At 58.4% G+C, this 19948-nt stretch overlaps 2 protein-coding genes across 2 annotated transcripts; one reads left to right on the top strand and one right to left on the bottom strand.

The window, feature by feature from the left end:
• The first annotated feature begins 80 nt into the window (after positions 1-80).
• Positions 81-11449, top strand: NUTM1 (NUT midline carcinoma family member 1). The gene is made up of 8 exons (XM_072808227.1): positions 81-449; positions 1991-2086; positions 3716-4406; positions 6427-6555; positions 7601-7740; positions 8237-8508; positions 8778-8894; positions 9247-11449. The coding sequence occupies exons 1-8, from the start codon at positions 362-364 to the stop codon at positions 11251-11253; spliced, it is 3540 nt and encodes a 1179-aa protein (XP_072664328.1). The 5' UTR covers positions 81-361; the 3' UTR covers positions 11254-11449.
• Positions 11450-12019: 570 nt separating this feature from the next.
• Positions 12020-19468, bottom strand: LPCAT4 (lysophosphatidylcholine acyltransferase 4). The gene is made up of 14 exons (XM_072808293.1): positions 19294-19468; positions 18038-18180; positions 17496-17716; positions 17024-17136; positions 16855-16915; positions 16516-16574; positions 16293-16327; positions 15654-15708; positions 15455-15537; positions 15069-15194; positions 14620-14752; positions 13395-13493; positions 12857-13013; positions 12020-12622 (listed from the first exon to the last, which is right to left on the bottom strand). The coding sequence occupies exons 1-14, from the start codon at positions 19396-19398 to the stop codon at positions 12468-12470; spliced, it is 1545 nt and encodes a 514-aa protein (XP_072664394.1). The 5' UTR covers positions 19399-19468; the 3' UTR covers positions 12020-12467.
• Between the last annotated feature and the right edge of the window lie 480 nt (positions 19469-19948).

The raw sequence follows: 19948 nt of genomic DNA, 5'->3' as shown, positions 1-19948 counted from the left end.
GGCGTCGGCTTCCAGTTGCAATTTTGCGGGCGCTCTGAGACACGTGGAGTGTGCCCACTGTGTGCAAGACGCTGCTAGGAGCTAGAGGGGGGTAGGAATGAATATGGCTTGAACATCGACGCACAGAGTCCTGCCTCTACTCGCGATGCGCACCCATTTCACAGGCAGTGGGTTTCTGGGGCCTGTAGAAACAAAGGCTCCGGGATTCCGAGCCCCTTTATCTTAGGGTAGAAAGAAGAAAGTTTTCTTCCCTCCCCTCTTTTCCATCCGGTTCCCCCGTCCTATTTTAAAGTATTGGCGGTAAAGAGTGCATGATGGGTATTCAATATTAGGCACAGCGAAGAGGGCGTGAAGTTACTTTATGAAACTGGTGAAGTATATTTCAGTGGTCGAACCGAGATTTAAACTCAGGTCTCTTTGCCACAAATCCAGCGCTCTTTCTTATAGTGGTGAGTAACAATAATAGCATAATACGATGCACCTCCTAGGGTTATTTCGAATTTTTAAAAGAACGTAGAAATTCTCTTTATAGGACTCTGATTTCTTTAGGACAATGGGAGCCCAGTTATCATTACAAAGATTGTTGTTGCAGTGTTATTTACAATGGTAAAAGCATTGGAACATTTGTTAATTTTAATTTTGTTAATTTTGATTTTCTCGATTAATTTTATAACCGAGAAAAGCCTGAAAGGGTTTTTCTTTTCTTTCTTTCTTCCTTCCTTCCTTCCTTCCTTCCTTCCTTCCTTCCTTCCTTCCTTCCTTCCTTCCTTCCTTCCTTCTTTTCTTTTCTTTTCTTTTCTCTTTTTTTAGAATATAGTCTGTATTTATTTGTAGTTGCATAAAATATCTCTGTAAGGATTCACAGGAAACATATTATTGGTCTTCTCTGGAATAAAGAACTTGGTTCCAAAAAGAAAGAGGGAGGGAGAGAGAGAAGGAGAGAGAGAGATAGAGAGAAATCAGTTCCAGAGGAAAGAAGTGGGAAGGACACTTGCTGTATATTCCATTTTGCATAGTTTGACTTTAGAACCATGCTGATTTATTTCCCATTTCAAAAACTAAAATCATTTAACAGAACTTTTAAACAACAAAATAATTTAACAAAAAAAGACTTTTTGGTTTTGGAATTTCAGGCTGAATGGCAGTTTTGGATAGAGTGGTGCTTTTCAGCCAAGGGTAAGCTGAACCTTCTGTGGACTGCAGGGCTGATGGTCGTGGACTGTCAGGGACTGCAGGACAGCTTTGTAAGGACATGTGCCACAGCCAGATGCCCAGGGTTTCTTTTTTTTCTTTTTTTAATTCTTATTTATTTATGAGAGTCACACAGAGAGAGAGAGAGAGAGAGAGAGAGAGGCAGAGACACAGGCAGAGGGAGATGCAGGCTCCATGCACCGGAAGCCCAACGTGGGATTCGATCCCGGGTCTCCAGGATCACGCCCTGGGCCAAAGGCAGGCGCCAAACCACTGCACCACCCAGGGATCCCTGCCCAGGGTTTCTGAGATAATCCTAGTTTCAAACATTCCATTTATTTGATCCTTAGATACACAGACGATATGCTCTGAATTTGGTTTAGAAAATATAGGCAAAAAAAAAAAAAGAAAGAAAATATAGGCAATGTTGAATTTAGTTAAGGGTCTGCCACAACCTATTCATAGGAAGTCGGGTACAGAACTGGGTAGGATTGAAAGGCACAAAACTGTATATATTGGTGAAGAAACGTATAGGTAATCCAGATGTAAAGCTGTATTGTTGGGAATCAAAAAGAATTTATAAATTGCCCAAAAAAAACACAATGAACAATCAAGTTGCTCTAGTCTGGCTTGGGGGGCACTCCTGGTTACCACCTGCGTCCCAGAGCCCTTTGGAACCTCTCTACCTGTGCCCCCCTCCCCTCCCCCACTGCAGAATGCCTTGAGTCCTAGATTCTAATTCCATTCTGATCTGGTCTTTATCTTCCCTTCCTTGGATCCCTGTATCTACTGGGGTCAGGTTGCCCTCTGGGTCCTGGACCCGACTGTCTCATTCTGGAGGCTTCCGGACAGCCACAGTTAGTGTCCACACCTGAGAGGATGGCTTCGGATGGAGGTAAGTCTGCCAGCAGTGGGGAAGGTCCTGACGATCTGCTCATGTCCTTGGGGATTCAGATTTGACACTTTACCCAGGGACCAGCTTTTGGGGCTGACCTCGAGGGATGTAAGAGCGCTAGAGCCCTGCAAAGCCCTCTGTCTTGGGGAGGCTGGGGAAGGAGACTGTGCCATTACCATGGAGATTAGGGGATGAAGAGGGCCTCCCTGGAGGCAGATCGAAGCCCCTCAGAGGAAGGTGCTAGAGTGTAGGAAAGGAATGGCAGTTAGAAACTTGTTTCTTGGAAGAGGAATCTCTCCAACGTGTGTTTGTGTGGCAGGGGCAGGGCCGTGTGCGGCACAAGTACTGCAGGGAGGGTTCAAGGGGAAGGTCCAAATCCCCATTTCTTTGGGCAACTGGAGCCTGCTCTAGAATGATGCCCTGAGAGCACTGGGCTGGAGCCAGTCTTGATCTTGTCGAGTGGGGTGGGTGGAGATGTTAGCTGCAAAACTGTTCCCCGGGTCATCTGTTGCCTCATCTGTAGAGCAATGTCCTCCCAAAAGTGAGACTGGAAGGTACCAGATGGGCCTCTGCTCAGAGTCTCGTGGCTCCTTTTCACCCTGGTGATGGCTCTCTTGCAGTTGTGGGGCAGCTTCCCTTGCCCTCCCAGGCCTGGAGACCTAGATATCTCCAACCACAGTGAGAGCTGGGGCTTCCCTGAGATGCTCTTGGCTTTTCAGGCCTTTAGTCCTGTTTTGCATTGTGGAGAACTCCCAGGCTTCTGCTCTGTGATCAGGGTGATGAGTTGTCCCCTTCATGGTCAGGGAGTGGATGCTCAGTGTGGTTAGTTTGTCCGGGGAATGTTCTTTAGTAGAGGGGCAGAACACTTGTATGAAATTGGGCAAATCACTTGTAACATGGTGAAAAATCTCAAGATTCATGTCCTGAGGAATCACGTACACATCTTATGTATGTGCCCTTGGGTTCTTAGGCCAGAGTCCACGTGGGTCCCCAGCACACACTGTGGTTAGGACTTCACTGTCCCTCCTTCACAGTGGACCCTAAATTTCTGCTCTTAGGCGTCCGAGCAGAAGGACTGCAGACAGCCTGCATCACCAGACTGTAACATGTCCTGCAGCTGCTTAGAGCTCTGGAAACCTCCCTTCCTAGACCGCCCTCACAGCGCTTGTTTCCTGGTCCTTATCTCTAGTCATTCCTGGCTGTTGTGTGACAAAATTTCTGGAAACCAAACATCTAATCCACCCACTCTGTCCAGGAAACAGTGCCTGTGTGAGCCGTGGCGGGGACCTCAGAGCCGTCAGGCGCTGGGCTAAGGTGGTTTGAACGTGTTTGGAGTGGGCGGGACGGGTCCCAGCACTTGTGTGCTGGGTGCCGTGTGTAGGGAGTGTGAGCCCAAGCGCCCAAGGGTCGCACAACTTCTCTAGGGCAAGCACTCTCACCCAGGAGTAAGGGACGTCAACATCCCTTTCAGAGGACTGTTGCCAACGCTGCAGGGTCCCCCAGCACACCCTTCCCTCACCTGTTGGGGGCGGGCGCTCTGAGTGCAGGGACTAAGTGGGATTCCAACGACCCACCCTCTGGCATCCTCTGCTCCTCCTCCATTCCCTCTTTTTCTTCTCATCTCAACAGCACCTCCACTGCCGGGACAGGATGTGACCCTGAAACCCGGTGCTGCCCTGTGTTCTTTCAGTGCACTCCCCTTCCCCCAGTCTGCTCCTGGCCCACCAGACCAGTCCCCCTGGGAGCCGCCTCCACAGCCCCCCCTGCCTCCAGCATTCTCTGCAGGGAACCCTCTGGTGCTCTCTGCTCTCCCTAGCCCATTGTTGGTGACAGGGGATGGGGGCCCTGGGCCCACTGGGGCTGGAGTCGTTGTCAAAGTCAAGACGGAAGGGGGGCCGGTGGAGCCCTCTCAAACTCAGAGTTTCATCCTCACTCAGCCAGCCCTCAGTTGGATCGCTGAGATGGCCCCCCCTGAGGGTCCTTCCTGTCAATTCGTGACAGCCCCTAACGTGAAGACCCTTCTGCCCACCAAAGCCATTGGGGTGAGCCCGGAGGGCCTCCCAGGCCTTCCTGCTCAGGCTCCAACACCAGCTGCCCAACTGGCCTCCGTCGTGCGCCCAGAACAGGCTTGGCCAGGACCACACGGGGCAACCAGAGAAGGAGGTCCTTCGGCCGCCCAAGCCAAGCCGTCACTGGGTGACCTCTCCTATACCTCCAAAGGTGTTTATGAGAACTTCCGTCGCTGGCAGCGCTACAAAGCCTTGGTGCGGAGGCACCTATCTCACAGACCTGATGCAGAAGCCCTTTCCTGCTTTCTTATGTAAGTGGGGAGATCTGAGGTTAATTGTGCTAGCACTCCCAACAAGGAGTGCTTTGGGGTGGAGCAGGGATTGTGTGATTTAGGGGTCCTTGAGGGCAGGTCAGGAGGGTGCTAGAGATACTCTGTGAGCAGGAAAGCATAAAGGTGCTGCTGCTGCTGCTGCTGCTGCGCCTGTTTACCCACTTCCCAGGCTATATAAGCTTGCAGGTGTCTTCTCTCCAGTGAGCCTCACAGCCCTGAGTTCAGGCGGGCAAGCGTTTTAACATAATCCTCATTTGTAGAGGAGAAAACTGGAGCTCAGAGGTTTCCTATCTTTAAGCTGAGGAACCGTAAGTGGAGCTCAGGTCTCTGGCACCTCATCTGGGGGCCTTCCCATCTATTTTATTACTGTCTGACCTCACACTGAGCCATCCAAACCAGCAGGATGGGTGTTGGGCCCTGACCCTTCCTGGAGAGTGGAGGCTGCTGTGGGGCTGGGCACAGGGCGTGCTGCCCCTGGCCCCCACTGTCCCCCTAGCTTATTCAGAATTCCAGTTGGTATTCCAGGCAGGTGGTAGAGGAGCCTAGGGACCCTGGCCTAGCCTCCGCTGCTTGTGGGACTGCTGATCCTGAGCGCCCCACACTGAGGCCTGAGCCCAGTTTTCTCATATGGAAAGGGGCTGGTTGTACCTACCTCAGAGGGTTGCTGAGATGATGGAATGAGTCAGTATCTGTGACACTTGTAGCAGCGCGCCTGGCACAGACAGGGCCTCGTGGAGTGGCAGCTACTATCATCAGTACTGTTGTTATAAACGGGCAATGTAGACAAGGGGAAGAATTCCCAAATGGCAGGGCTGCCTGTGAGTGGATGCCTAGCAAGGGACCTCGGGGTCAGGGGCTGCCTGTGTTGTTCATAAGGCCGAGTAACTAGCCAGCTGTCTGGGGAAGCTTCTCTTCTTCCCACCCAGACCTGCTGCCTCCCCCACCTGCACGGTGCTCCCGGCATCCTATGTCGACCACTGTGTAACACATACCAGGTTTTACTGGGCTGGAGAGACAGGTGTACTGTTCCTCAGCCTCTGGGCTCCTAGAGGAGTCTCCCCCTCCCCCAACTCTGCAGTGAATACCTCTAAAGGCTCCCCCAGAGTCTTGGGTGTAGACCACCTTCCACTCCCTGCTTTCTCCAGATGGGTTCTGGGTTCTCGTGGAGCCCGGCAGGCTGCATTTCTCCCTCCTGGCCTCTCCATGCCCTCCGTACTCAGGGGCCCCAGGTAGGGTCTCCTCCAGAGTACGATCCAGATTCTTGGCAACAGTCGCCTGGGAAGCTGGTTGAATTCGCCGTGCAGAGATCCTGGGGCCCTGGAATTCCTAATTAAAACATGCTCCAGCAGGTGATTCCAGGCATGTGCTTGAGGATGCAGGCAGGTCAGAAGGGCAAAGATGAATCACGAAGAGCTTGAGGAGTATTGACAGTGGACTGTGTGTGAAGGGCATCCCAGAGGCAAGAAGACACTTAAACACCAATAAATAAAAACACCACACAGCCTTTCATCCTTTCATTAGACATTCATTTGGGTCAGGGAGTGCCTTTTTTTTTTTTTTTTTTTTGAAAGAGCCTTTGGGCAGGGTTAAGCCTACTTTACCGTGAATCCACTGCTTTAATAAGTGCTTTAACGCTTATTATATTATTATATTATATTATTATAATAAGTGCTTTAACAAGTGCATTCTTCCTAATGTTTAGTCAAGAGTGGCACTGTGAGGACTGGGGTGCTTGATTTCAAACTTTGGGGGTGGCGTGGGCAGACTCAGTCATCTGATCTTGAGTGAGATTTGAAGATTTCAGCAGGAAGAAAGTCCAGTGTGGTCGATGGATGGATGGGAGGTTGGGGGTCTGGAGGTCCAACAAGCCGTGGAGCGTGACAAGGATCGGGAGGCAACTTAGATCTACTGAGGGACAGTGGGGTATGTTGAGGTGTTTGTGAGGACGGGTGGATTGGGGGTCCACTGTGGAACGTGACTGACCTGATGGGGGTTTTAGCCCTGTGCTTCGCTCCCTGGCCCGGCTGAAGCCTTCTATGACCCTGGAGGAGGGACTGCCAAGGGCTGTGCAGGAGTGGGAGCACACCAGCAACTTTGACCGGATGATCTTTTATGAGATGGCAGAAAAGTGAGTCTGAGCAACCCCCATTCTCCTGAGGGGTGCTGGGAGGCTGAGGGACAGGGGCATGGGTGATTATTAAAAGGGGTGCCAGGAGGACTGGTGTAGACTAAGGTGGGGCCTCCTGGATTTTCACGGCTTCCACCACCTTGACCCTCGGGTTTTCCTGTCCTCCCTTGGGAGCTCCCCCTCCTTCAGATCCTGAATCATACAGGTCCTTGATACTGAAGCTCCAAGAATGGGGTTGGGGTCTAATTGGTGTAAAAATGCCTTGCCAAAGGGACCTACCCATGGGGAGGTGAGCCCTCCGAGGCAGGTTCTCTCCTGTCTCACTGACCAGCTAGCTAGTGGCTGCTGATGCAGACCTTGAGACCACTCCTCCTCTGGAAAAACTGCCACAGAAATCCCCATTATCCCAGGGAGAGCCTGGTGCGTGTAGAGCTTGGTCAGGCCAAGGTCCTGGATGCCCGCAGTGGTCTTCTGGTTCTCCATGATGGTCTCCTTGGTTAAAGAAGCAATTCTGAGGAAAGTTAACCCTTTCTTCTGAAGCTTGGTTTCCATTTCTTCCCTTGTAGACCTCTTAGAATTAGTGTTCCTGGCCCCCAGGCCCGGCCTCAGGACTTGGGTCTCAGCACTGCCTCCTGGTGGGAAATGCCTTGAATTGCAGCCCCCCGGGCATTGCTTTAGGATTTCAGGCATCCTTTGTGGCTGTAGGTGGAGGCAAACAGAGCCTAGCCGCCTAGCCGGGCTGGCAGTAGGGACCCTGTTGGGCCTTGGCCGGAGGCTATATTAAGGCTGTATTAATTGCCGCTGGATACACTCCATGATGCTGGGTGAGATCAGGGATGACATAGAAGTGAAAGCCGTGGCTGTGTCCTGGAGAAGCTTGACAAGCTCTAGACCGTTCATTTATCTCAACAAGTTTCCTAAGTGGTGGCTGCTGGTCAGGGATGTTGTGAGGTTTGCCCAGAATGGTTATTGGGGTCTCTGTGAGCAGCACCCTCCCGGTGTCTGGCCTCCTCGGCACTGTCCAGGCCTTCCTCACCCTCTGCAGGTTCCTGGAGTTTGAGGCTGAGGAGGAGATGCAGATTCAGAACACGCAGCTGACAAGTGGGCCCCAGGGCCTGCCTCCTGCAGCCCCTCTGAAACTCGACACTCCGGGGCTTGTGGCCCCTGAGCTTAGCCAGCAGCCAGGTGAGGCTCCCCACCTCCAACAAGGGCCATGGACCAAAGGCTCAGAGTGGGGTGTGCACAGAGCAGGCGTGCATTAGGGGAGGCGGCGCCCTTCTGCTCTGAGGTTCCACACAGGACACACGTGCACAGCAGGCTGGGTCTCTGGGTCCCTTCGTCCCAAACTTTTTTTTTTTTTTCTTTTCCTTCGTCCCAAACTTTGACCTTGGCCCAGTGAACCCATGGCTCTCTAAGTGAGACGTACATGACTGCATAATAGCTCATCTGCCTGGGAAGTGGGGGCTGGGTCAGAGGACGTCTTGGAATCTCAGGGCTTTCCAGATGCCTCAAACAGTGCTTCTCTGAGAGCCTCTGGTCCTCTCCCGGGCCGGTCCTGCTTCAGGCCGGGCCTAGCCCATGACCATCACGGCGAACCCGGATGGCTGCCCCAACTGACCCAGGGTGGGAGGCAGAGGCCATGGCCCCTCTGCCTCTCCCCATCCCTCTCCCACCCCTCTAGTGTACATTCCCAAAAAGGTGGCTCCCAGGGCACGCGCCCCCCGCCGGCGGCAGCGCAAACCCCAGAGGCCTGTGGTCCCTGAGGCGCCCAAGGAGGTCCCGCTGGAGGCTGTGAGGGAGTACACTGACATCGTGGAAGGGCTGCTGGGGGCGTCAGACTGGAAACAGGATGACGAAGAAGAGCAGCAGCAGGACGAGGAAAGGATGTGTCCCGACCCAGGCCTTCTCAGCTACATCGACGAGCTTTGTTCTCAGGAGGTCTTTGTCTCCAAGGTGAACTGAGTCTGCAGTCTGGTTTCTGGTGGAGCCTGGGGTGGAAACCAGGGAGCTGAAGACCCCGGGTTTGGCCTGAGGCAGTGAGGAACTAGGCAGTCTTCCTGCTGAGAGGTGGCCGTGACCGTGTGCCACTGGCAGTGGTCAGGGTTAATGACAGCCCTGGGTGGGGTGGTGGTGGGGTCAGGGACACGTGGCTCCTCTTGAGCCTCTCGCTTCGCAGGTTGCTTCCCATCAGGACTCCCATTATTTTTCCTGTGTTCCCCCAGGTGGAGGCCGTCATTCATCCTCGATTCCTGGCCGACCTGCTGTCCCCAGAGCAGCAGAGGGACCCGTTGGCCTTAATGGAGGAGCTGGAGCAGGAAGAAGGACTCAGCCTTGCCCAGGTACACCTGGGAGGTAGAAGTGTCACAGTAGGAAGCTTGTGTGACTATGTCTAGCCCTACTCTGTCCTGGATGGTGGAACTCCTGGAGATGGACGGCCCCGGGGTTGGGGTTCAGGTTCAGGCCAAGCAGGCAAGACATTGTAGACACTCAGGGATGGGGAGCAGGTGTGCAGGATCAGAGCATGGGGATGCAGCCCATAGGCGCAACAGGAGCGGTGGCATCTGGTTTTAGTGCTGGGACCTGTACCACTTGCTGGCATCCCTGCCCCACACAGTACTGTCTCCTCACTGCCCCTAAGAGAGCCCTTCTCCCGGCCGCCTGGGGGACCATGTCTCCCTGATCTCCTTCTAGCTGGTCCAGAAGAGGCTCCTGGCCTTGGAGGAGGAGGATGCGGAGGCCCCTCCTAGTTGCAGTGGAGCTCCGTCGGACTCTAGTCACTCTGGTTCGGACGAGGATGAAGATGGGGGTGGGCGGCTTCGGCCCTCCCCTGGGCCTCGGGTTGCTGGGGGTGCTGTTCACTTGGGAAAGGCTGCTTCTCCAGGGGAGCGGGCTGTCGATGGCCTACAGGAGGTGCAGAGAGATGGGAATGCCGTGCCACCCCCCAGCAGCTGGGACCTGCAGCTGGACCTTCCAGCTCCACAGGGGCCTCGAGGGTCCAGAAACATGGAGAAGAGAGGGGCCAGGAAGGTGACAAATCAGATGTCCCCACATGGGGTTGACCCTCTAGGAGGTGTCATGTCACTGGGGCAGCCCCTGGTGGTTGACAGAATTGCCGAGACTCTGCCCCTTTGTTGGCAGGGAAGCCCCCCACCTGACCTGGGTTCCGGTTTGGGCGTGCGACTTGTAGAGCTGGCTCCTCTGCAAGGACAAGGGTCAGAAGAGCAGGTCCTGGGGCTGCAGACAGGACAGGGGCTAGGGGGGCCTGCAGTGCTTCCTCAAGAGATGGAGCCGTGTGCAGTGCCCCAGAAAGGCTCTTCAGGAGCCATGTGGGGGGATGACAGAGGTCCTCCGGGGGTTTCCAGTTACAATGAGAACCCCTCCCCCAGAGCGGCTGGTGACAGGGATGGGGATGTAGTCTCCCTCAGTCGGGGACTTTGGCTGAGCAGTGAGCTGGCCGCCGTGGGCTTGGAGTTGCCCTTACAAATGGAGGAGGTCATAGAGAACTTCCACAGCAGGGAGAGTGTCACTGAGCATCAGGGAGGCTGCCGGGCAGGGGGCTCCAGCAGCAGCAGTTCCCAGGGTCCTGGAGAAACCGTGGCACCTGGAGACGAGGGGGGCAGTGCAGTTTCCTGCGGAGGCACAACTGGCACATCTGCCCTGCAGAAGAGAAACGACTGCAGCCTGCCGGGCCCCCTGGGGGCCAGCAGCCCATCCTTGAGGCCTAACGTAAACTCAGAACAGGGCCCTGAGGCTGCCGGGGATCCCAGTGGTCTGTGGGTGGAAGGGTGCCCCCCTTTGCCGGAAGGTAGGCTCAGTGCCCCCACCCTGGGACCTCCCAGAGAAACCCTGCAGCCCGCGTGTCCCGGCAACGTCCTGGTGCTGGGGGCCCAGGGTGTCCCCTCCTTTCCCCAGGCCGCCCTGGGGGCGGGGAGCGGAGGCCGGTCCCGGTCTCCTGTGTTGGAAACCACAGAACAACACGTCCACCTACTGGGTATTGGAGATGTCTGCGGCCTCCAGCTCGGGGGCCCTGGAGGCCGTGAGGACACCAGCCCCCCGAAGTTTACTTCCTCTGCCGCCCGGGGCCGGGTTGGGAAGGGCGCTGGCCTCCGGCAGCCTCAGGGCTTGGAGTCCTTCCCCGGGAATCGGGAGGCTCAGGCACGGGGGCCGCCCGCAGCCGCGTACCCCTGCCGGGGCCTGGGGCGCCCGTGCGCTCGCTGGGGCGCCAGGGCCGCCCTGGTTGTGACCGGGGCCTCCCCTCTCAGTGAAACCCGCAGCTCCGCAGCCGGGGCCAGAGGGAAGGAGGGGGGCGAGGGGGAGGACGAGGGGGAGGACGCGGGGGAGGACGAGGGGCTCTCCGGCTTCGCCCACCTCCTGGCGTCCAAGCTCAGCCTGTCGCCGCGGGACCCTGCCTTGGGCCCTCAGCCGGCCCCGGGCGCGGCCTCGATGGGGGGGCCTCGGGGGCCCCACGGAGCGCGCCCCTGCCGGCCCCCGGAGGTGGGCGGCCTCGCCCGGTCCCCGCGCGCCGCTGCCACGCCTGGGGGGGGGACGGCGGGCGCGGGAGGCCCGGCCCGGGCTGCGGCTGCGGGGGGGCGCGGCGTCTGCGGGGACAAGCCCCCCGCGCGGGCCCCACAGCCCCGCAAGCGGCGGCGGGACACTTTTGTCAGCGGCCGAAGGAAGAAGCGCCGCCGTAGTCAGTAGGACGCGGCCCCGGACCCGCCCGCTCGCCCCGGCTGGTTCGCGCCCAGGCCCTGGGGGTCAGCCGGCTCCTCTGCTGCTGCGCGGCGGGACTCACGGGCTGGGCGCCCCGGCTCCGAGGAGGGAGGGAGGCTACCCTCTGCCCTCGGAGGGAGTCGTGTGGGGAAGAAAAATAAAGACTGTTCTGGTTGTTGGAAAACGCCTGCCCCGTGCGCTTCCGCGGTCGGGTCTCAGCGGTCGGACTGGGAGGAGCGGAAGGAGCTGCGGGTGGTCCCAGGCCCCAGCCGTAGGCGCCTCTCCAGCCTGCAGGCCAGCTCACTCCCTGGCAAGCTCCGGCCCTGGGACGTCCCCAGGGACCACCGTGGCTCTCCCCCTCCACACCCAAGAGCCTAGACTGGACGCGGGGCACGGCCTCCATGACAGGCCACTGCTGTTGGGCTCCCTTGAAAAGTCTGTAGGATGGAAAGACGCCTTTTTTTAAAAAAACCTATCAGAACTCTGGGTTAGAGATCTAATTTCCTAAATCGAATTAATTTTCCATGACTCTATCTAGATAGCACCTTTCTTTGGGGGAAGTCTTGTTTTCTTCCCCCTTCCTTGAATAGGCTGGACGGAAGGGGCTTAAATGTCTCAACGCACCCATACCCTGGGCAAACACGGTCCTGAAGCTGCTCTGAGCTGCAGGGCGGATCCCGTAGCTCCGGACATTGCTCTCTGCTCCCGGGGGGGCGGGGGAAGACGGCTGCATTCTCAGTAGGATTATTAAATATAAAATGGTAGCTATTTTTTTAATCTCTAACAAGGACAGAACAAGAGGGAATAGGCCGAAAAGAGGTTCCTGAGGAAGTCTGTTAAAACGTGCATGTATATATATAACACAGCAGGCACACGTAGGACGACAACAGAAGGGGGGCTCCAAGAGCAGAATGACCTCTGCAGGGAGGACTGCCCTGGGGAACCTCAGGCTCTTCCCACCGGAGCAGGCAATTATTAATCCCTTTTGTTCCCAGCTGGTACTATCAATGTAACAGCCTCATTTTTTCTTAAATAGATATAGATATATATTTATATTTATATATAAAATAGTTTCTTACAAAAAAAAAAAAAAAAACAAACAGAAAAAATCAACTTAAACAACAATAACAAAAAAATCAAGCAGGAGCAGAAGTGGGCTTGAGGCCCAGAGCAGGCCAAGGTGAGCTGGGAGGCGGAGGTGCTCAGTCACCCTTTGGCTTGGGCACTGGCACAGTCCCATTGGCCAGAGCAGCGGGGCTGCTGGGGAAAGAGGCATGTGGCTTCCAGGACGGGCGCAGGTAGGTGTGGAGGAGTGTCCCGTGGAGTGGGTCATGGAGGGAGAAGTCCTGGAACTGACCTGGACACATCAGTGAGATAAGGAGAAAAGTAAAACGATCCAGGAAGGTGGGGGAGAAGGCAGCCTTAGTCTTTGGGAGTCGGGGTGCCCTGTCCTTCTCAACCTCTGCTTCACTTCTCAAGTCCAAGCTTCCGTCCTCCACCTCCCGATGGGGAACGCCCCCTCAGGCCACGGGCTCTAGTGTTTCCCCACCCCTCCCAGGGGCTGGTGGTGGCAGAGAAGGCTGTGACTCACAGAGAGAAAGGCCTTGGCGGGGTCCCGCCTGGCACAGCTCGGCATGCAAAGTCGCAGCGGCGGGGCGGGGTGACCCCAGCAGCAGGTGCAGGATGGTGCTGAAGCCGTCTTTGTACAGCAGCCGGCCCGCCTCCTCCACTTGCTCCTCGGCAAAGAGCTGGCACACAAGGGACCAAGTCAAGCCGGGTCCTCATGCCCTAGCCTCAGCCCCACAGCGCCCCGCAGGTTGGCCTCACAGGCTCCTCCCCTCTCCCTACTTGAGAGGGCAGAAGAAGGGCCCCCTGTCTCCCCTGCCCCTTCTGCCCTGGGCCCTTTGTGCAGAACTAGAAACTGCAGAGCTGATGCTCTTGCCCTGTTCTCAGCCAGGCCTCAACGACGACTGGAGTTATGTAGCCTAGACAGGGTGGCACTCGGGTGGATGCTGAGCGCTCGGTATCCAGAAGCTACTGGGAACAGTACCCCACGTAGGCCTCTTGGGTGGATCGGCAGGGCCACCGCATGTCTCCCACCCCAATCCCTCCCCTGACCCTCCTGAGACCTCAAAGGCCAGGCGCATCAGCTCCTCCAGGCTCCTGCCCCCATCCAGAGCTGCCAGTGCCAAAGCCACGTCTCGAAAGTCCACCAAACCCTCGGCATCCTGGAGGGAGAAACCCGGGCAGCATGAGGACCAACCCTGTGTTCTCCCTCTTGCCCTGGATTTTGGCTCCTCCCTCTTCTCCTCAGCAAGCACGGAGATGACCTGGTGCCTGCTTCCCCCCAGATCTGTGAGCTCTAAACTCTCCAGGATTCCTCATGGGTTCACTCATCCCCACGCCACCTGGTGACAAAGCTTTCCACAGGGATCTCCCGTAAATGTGAGGGAATCCCTCAGGAGTGAAGTTGTTAGCATCAAGTGTCTGACGTACCTGGCACTGGAAAAACTGGTTCTCCGCTGACTCAGCCTACCCGCTGGAGAACTGGTCTAGCAGACTAAAAGGGGGCCACTGGTGTAATTCCCTACCAAAAAACCCAAGGACACCTGCCATGGTGAAACCACGCCACTCCAGTTTTGGCTCCGCTCTCTATAGGCTAGGTGGAGAAGCTCTCCCTGACAGTCTGCCCTGAGCCAAGGAATCAGCGCCCCTGGCTCACTCTGAGGATGCTGAGAACCATGGTGTGCATCTCGAACCAAAGGGAGCTCTCAGAGGCCAGTGGTAGTCATTGGCAAATGTTAAGAATCTCCTAGGATTATTATAATGCAACAGGAACATATGGTTAAGTCCCAGGAAATCTATGGAGTGCCCACATTCTTGGGATAGCTCAGGAATCCCTCTGAGAAGCTGTGGGTTACTTTTAACAAGCATCGTAAAGACTGGAGTCTCACACCCATCGCCGTCTAACTGTCCCATGTTTTCCCCTCCAGAGGTTACCTTCCCAGCCAACTCCTCCCTGCGACCCGGAGGTGCCCACAACGTTGTACGGTCCCCCGTCTCTGCCAATCTCTAAAGTGGTTTCAGAAACTTAGGGTCCTCACTGACCAATTATTTCTCCATTGTTCCTGCCACAGCGATTAAGACATTGCTCGTCAATGCACCAGGTTACTCCATAAAAAACGAGTCTCCCGGTGGAGCTCAGGGGAGGAGCCCCCAACAGCTGCTGTGAGAACACCCCGTGCAGCTTCCAAGCTGGCCACCTCTGCGGCCAGTTGGACAGCGTCCTTCCAGCCTGCAAGTGTCAGCCGCAGGGCAGGGCCTGGGCTCTGGCCCATGTCCCAGCTCCTTTACCTGCTGGAAGTAGCTGAAGGCCCCAGCCGCTGTCTGCGGGTCAGAGAGCTGGAGCTGCTTGGCAAACTCCTCCCGGTTGATTCTCCGGCTGCGGCCTGGCTCTGCCCCGGCATCCACACGGCCAGGGGACAGCCTGCAATGGAGCAGTGTACTCAGCAGCTTCCTGAACACGCTGCCCGGGTCCGCAGCCACCCAGCACGGTGTACCTGTGTTCTCCTGATAAGGACTCTGACTCCCGGCCTCTGAGAGCCAGGCCTCCTTCCTCACTGCGCTTATTCCATAGCTTTCACTCTCTTTTCACCTCCTTCCTGTATTCTGTTATCCTTGAGACAAATTCCTCTACCTTCCCACTTGCTTTTTTACAACTTGCCTTCCTTCTTCCCATTTCTCTCTTCTTTCTTTTCTCCCTCCAGATGACTGTGCCGAACCCTCCGTTCAAGGTCACTTACCCGGCCTTCCGAAGCACCTTTCCCAGTTCCCAGAGCTGTGGCTCCAGTGCCACCTTCAGCCGGCCCACCACAATCACGGGCAAGCTGCCTACAAACTCACACTCGGTGGCTGGAATGCCCAGGGCCCTATGCGGTGGAGGGCAATGGAACGGGGGTGGGGTAGGGGTGGGGGTGGGGGTGGGAAGGGGAACAAGGTACGAGAGACATTACTGGGTCTGGGCTGCTGAACACGGAGGAGACCAGGCCTCTGAACCACCCTGAGCTCAGCTGTTCAGAGCCCATCCCCCAGCCCACGCCCCCACCCTGCTTGGAACCTCAGTCCTTCACCTGCCCTGGCCTTCCGATGCCACATCCGTGCTATAGGAAATAGTCCATGGGATACTCACTGTGCCATCACCCTCTGGACGTTGTTGGCATACAGGGTGGGGTTCCCGCTCTCCTCTGGGCTGGGGTGGTATACAGGCAGGAACTGAAACATGCATGGCTCTCTCTCATCATGACCTCAAAGCTGTGGGGGACCACCCCCCCTCTTCTCCCTCCAGGGGTTCAGCCTGGCAGTATGGGAAATGTGGGGAGGTATCCTACCTCCACGTCCACTATGCTGCAGGGCTGAGAGGCTGTGAGCCACAAGACCTTCAGTCTAAGAGAAGAGAGACCTCAGATGCTCAGCAGTCTCTAATCAGGGGGCCTCCCACCCTAAGGAGGGGGGTGGGAAAGTTCCACCCACTCATGTAAAGTGGCCCCCTAACCATCTGGTGGGCTGGGCAGGTGTGTAGCCGGGACACACAGGGCAGGGGCCCCTAACCACCCGGTGGGCTGGGCAGGTGTGCAGCCAGGACACAGAAGGCGGGAGGGCAAGAGAGAGGCTGGCAGGGACGGGCTGGGGATGACCTGCCAGGGACAAGGTGTGAGCAACAGCAGAAGAGGTGAGGCAGGCCTGCTGGTTCCCAAGCAGGGCCGCAGCGGGGAGACCACTTAGAACATGGCCGGGGAGTCAGAGGAGCTCGAACACGGCAGAAGAGTTGCAGGGGGGTGGCTGCAGGCACTTCAGGATCGTTTGGAGGTGAGAACAAACCGGGAAGCAGGCACCCCCTCCTCTAGAGTAGAGGTCTCTCAATGTGACAGTGACGAAGGTCTGTCTGCCTCGTCTGGAGACTGGAAGACGGGCCAGGACTTCTCTGGGGGCCCTGCTCCCACCCTCACCCCAGGGACCCTGAGACTCACACTCCAGGGCCCCTCCATGCCCAGCTGGTGGTATCCTGAGGAGAAGCAGAGGCCAGGGGACACATGTGTCACTTTTCATCCCGGCTGAGCCTCCTCGGGGAAAGCTCCCCCCTCCCCAGGTTCCCGTTCCCACCTCGCAAACCCATCCCACCGCCACAGGCAACGCTGCCACTGATTAAGGGCGGATGCGTGTTCCCGCATCCTCCCTTGGACTCAGACTCACCAGACTGTTGGGGTATTGGATGAGGACGGGCTGTACAGGAACCCCGGCGATGAAGGCTCCTGAATCCCAGTCCCACCCCCCAGCCCCAGACAGAGGTTAGTTCATGGAGGCAGCTAGAAAGCAAGAGTGTCAGGTTCTGGGATGGTTCTGAAATGACGTCTGGTCTGGCTCCACTTCATTATAGTTTTCTTTCTGACTCCCAGAGACGTCTCAGGGTTGGCCAGGAAGTTCTCTCTCTTCCTTACTGTCGCTGTGCCACTTCCTGGGCCATTCCAGAGTGCCCTCCAAATCTGGGGCTCCTTTTTCCCACAGCCCACCCACCCCCATCATTTTATTCACCTGGCTTGAACTTGAGCAAAGCCTTCTTGTTGGAACAGGTACCCTCAGGAAAGAATAGTACCTGGGGGGAGAAAACCCCTGGAGTGAGCTGGGATGGCCTGAACGGGAGAGAGGGGAGAAAAGCCTGTCTGGGAGCACATACAGGGGAGACTTTGACAGGCTTACCCACCTGGGGCCACTTGCCTCCGGAGGTAGCCCGTCTTCGGACCTCCTCCACCACTCTGCGCCGAGACGCCGGGTCATGCCGGGACACGAGGATGGCTTGGTTGAAGCGAAGAAGGGCTGGGGTCCAGAGAGAAGACGAGTCACTGGATTCCTACCCAGGGGCATTCAAATCCGCAATCTCTCCGCTCCACAGTAGGAGGCACTCGTTTCTCAGTGACCTCTTTGCCCTGGAGACCCTCCTTTCACCGTGCATTTCCTTGAGGCAAGTGATCTGAGGACCTCCCAACACCTGTGTGCACCAGCCCTTGGGTACTAAGGGGTATCCATTTGCATCTTACTCGCCAGCCACAGGCGATTTCCCTCCTGACCTCTCCCTTCCCTGGAGGCCCATTCTTCTCTCCAGAGCATCTCGGATTCCTGCCCTTTCTGGCTCAGAGTTGTCATCTCTTCCCTCCACCCCTCTAGTGCTCTCTCACCTCCAATTACAGGCACGGAAAGGTTCTCGGCTCGGGACACAACCTTGGGCAGGTCACAGGGCAGCAGAACGATGGGGTCAAAGAAAGTGGAGTGGGGAGCAGCAACAAGGACAGGGGCCTGAAGGCGAGAGGCCCGCTGGCCCCGGACACGAATTCGAAGGAAGCCCAGCAGGAAAAAGAGCAGGCGGCTGAGGCCCAGCACCCCATTGTGGCACACAGTCCTGCAGGGCAAGGCCAGGCATCAGCAGAGACGTGGTCCTGTCCCTCATCACGTCCAGGCTTAGGCACCCCAAAACACAGCTGCCCTTGCCTAGTCCTCCATTCCCCTGCCAAGGGGCTGGAGCCGGCCTACTTGGGACAGTCAGGGTGCACCACTGAGAGCTGAGGCCCTGGGTACTGGGTCTGAGCTGGGCTGACCCATGCTACCTGTCCAGGCTGAGGAGCAGCACCTCAGAACCCTTCCTCCCTTTCTTCTCCCTCCTTGAGAAGAAAGGGTAACAGAAGCAGAGAAGTAGGGTCTCTGGGGGCTGAGCCCCACTTACTTCCTCCATCCAGTAATTGGCTCCTGCAGCTGCTCCTCCGTAAGACCAGCTACTTGCAGCCAGGCGAAGGGCCAGAGGAGAAAGAGGACAATAAAGGCCAGGAGCACTCGGATGGGGGCCAATAGTGCCCCCAGGAGGCAGAACTGCGGAGGGTGGGAGAAAACGCCCCTTCAGGACTGGAAGACCCTGTCTCCACTGCTTCCTTCTCCGCCAGCAATGGGGCAGAGGGCCAACCCCCTGTAGATCGGGAGCCAGTGGCGGTGGTGTGGGCACCGGCGGGGACCCAAGGTGAGATGGAGACACCAATAACGGCGACAGGATAAAGGATTCATGGGATCCGACAGAATTTTTTTAATCATAGGACGCCTCCAGCCCTGGGTGAGGCTGTTCAGAGCATTTCATGATCCGTGCGGAGGCGCCCGGCGCGGGGCTTGACAGGGAGGGGCCTGGAGACAGGTGCCCTCCCCACGGCGCATTCCGCAAATAGCTCCCACGTCCAACAGCAGCCAGGTGCGCGGTTCTGCTACCTCGGCCCTGGGAGGTGGCGGAGGCTTGGAACACACAGGGGTCCACTGTCCTGGCCCAGGCCGACCTAGTTCCACTCCACGGCACTCCCCGGGGACCGGGGGAGGGGGGAGACGAGCTCCTGGCTCCGCAGCGCAGAGTCAGGGTTGCCAGGAGCCGGAGTGGCTCCGGGGCCGCCCCGGGGAGAGTGCGGGTAAACACTCCGAGCCCCAGGAGCCCGCCTCGGGCGGTGAGGGAGCAGACCTTGGACACTCCCTTCCCACGCCCGTCCCCACTTCCTGCAGCCGGGCCCCCGCTCGGCCGCCCCGCCCCCCACCAGGAGGTGCTGCAGTGCGGGGAGCGGGAGCCGGAGCGGGAGCCGGAGCCGGAGCGGGAGCGGGAGGAGGGGGTGTCTCGGGCTCCGGGGCTGCAAACCTCTTCCCTCTAATTAGGGCCCCGGAGACGCCCTCGGCAGGCCCGCGCCCCCACCCCCGGCTCCCCGTAGCCTCCACCTCGGTCCAGCTCGTCGGCCTCCGCAGCCCGGGAAGCGCAGTCCCCACGTCCTCCGTCCTCCCACGCCCTCGAGCTGCCCGTCGCCCACCCCCGCCCCTCCCACGTGCGCTGCTCCGGGCTCCCGCCCCGCAGGCCTCTCGCCCATCTTCTCCCGATTCGCGTCCCCGTCGCCGCCTGCGCCCTACACGGCCCCTGTGCCGGCCCGCGCGTCCCCCCGGCGCCCCCCGCTCACACGTTACCTTCACCCTCTGGAGACGGGAGAGACGGAGCTCATGCACGAAGGGGTTGGGGGGGGCCGCGGGCTCGCGGGGGGCGTCGCGGGCCCCCGGGCTTCCCTGGCTCATAGCGGCGCGACGAGGTGGCGGGGAGGGCGCCCCAGCCCCGACCCCGGGCCCGGCTCTGCAGAGCAGCGGCGGCGGCTGCAGCGCTCCGGCCGGGGCCCCGCCTGGTGCCGGGCGCCGGGGGGCGGGGAGCAGGCGGCGCGGCCCGGCCCGCGTTGCCAGGGCGCCGCCGAGGGGCGGGGCTTCCAGCGCCCGGGCGCCCCGGCCCCTCCGCGCCCGCCGCCGCCTCTCCGGCCATTGTTCGGCGGCGGCCGGCCTCCGAGGCGCGCTCGCCCCGGCCCGCGTCCCCGGGCGGTGCCCTCGGGAAGGGGGCGCGAGGCGGGCGCGGAGCTGGGAGCGTCCCTCGACCCCGCCCGGGCGTCGAGGTCGCCGCGGAGTGCGGGGCGCGGGCCGGGGCTGGCGCCGCGCCGGGGCTCGGCTGGGGGGCGGGCGGGGCCCGCTGTCCCGGTTCCGCCCGCTGCCCTCGCTCCACCCCCGCCGCCCCCCGCGGGCTCCGGCCACCCCTCCCCGCGGCCCGCCACCTCCACCGGTCGCGGCGTCGCCGTGGCGGGAG

The sequence above is a fragment of the Canis lupus genome, chromosome 32 (assembly GCF_048164855.1).
Source record: "Canis lupus baileyi chromosome 32, mCanLup2.hap1, whole genome shotgun sequence".
NCBI lineage: Eukaryota > Metazoa > Chordata > Mammalia > Carnivora > Canidae > Canis > Canis lupus.
Note: the sequence above shows the minus strand (reverse complement) of the source record. Positions and strands in the feature narration are given on the sequence as shown.

Excerpts from the sequence above, each read along its gene's own strand:
- NUTM1 (XM_072808227.1), top strand. The coding sequence starts at position 362 with ATGAAACTGGTGAAGTATATTTCAGTGGTCGAACCGAGATTTAAACTC. Across the intron at positions 4,407-6,426 it reads GCCCTTTCCTGCTTTCTTAT|CCCTGTGCTTCGCTCCCTGG; the intron begins GTAAGTGGGGAG and ends TGGGGGTTTTAG. Across the intron at positions 6,556-7,600 it reads TTTTATGAGATGGCAGAAAA|GTTCCTGGAGTTTGAGGCTG; the intron begins GTGAGTCTGAGC and ends CACCCTCTGCAG.
- LPCAT4 (XM_072808293.1), bottom strand. The coding sequence starts at position 19,398 with ATGAGCCAGGGAAGCCCGGGGGCCCGCGACGCCCCCCGCGAGCCCGCG. Across the intron at positions 17,717-18,037 it reads CCAATTACTGGATGGAGGAA|GACTGTGTGCCACAATGGGG; the intron begins GTAAGTGGGGCT and ends CTTGCCCTGCAG. Across the intron at positions 14,753-15,068 it reads AAGGTGCTTCGGAAGGCCGG|GCTGTCCCCTGGCCGTGTGG; the intron begins GTAAGTGACCTT and ends GCTCCATTGCAG.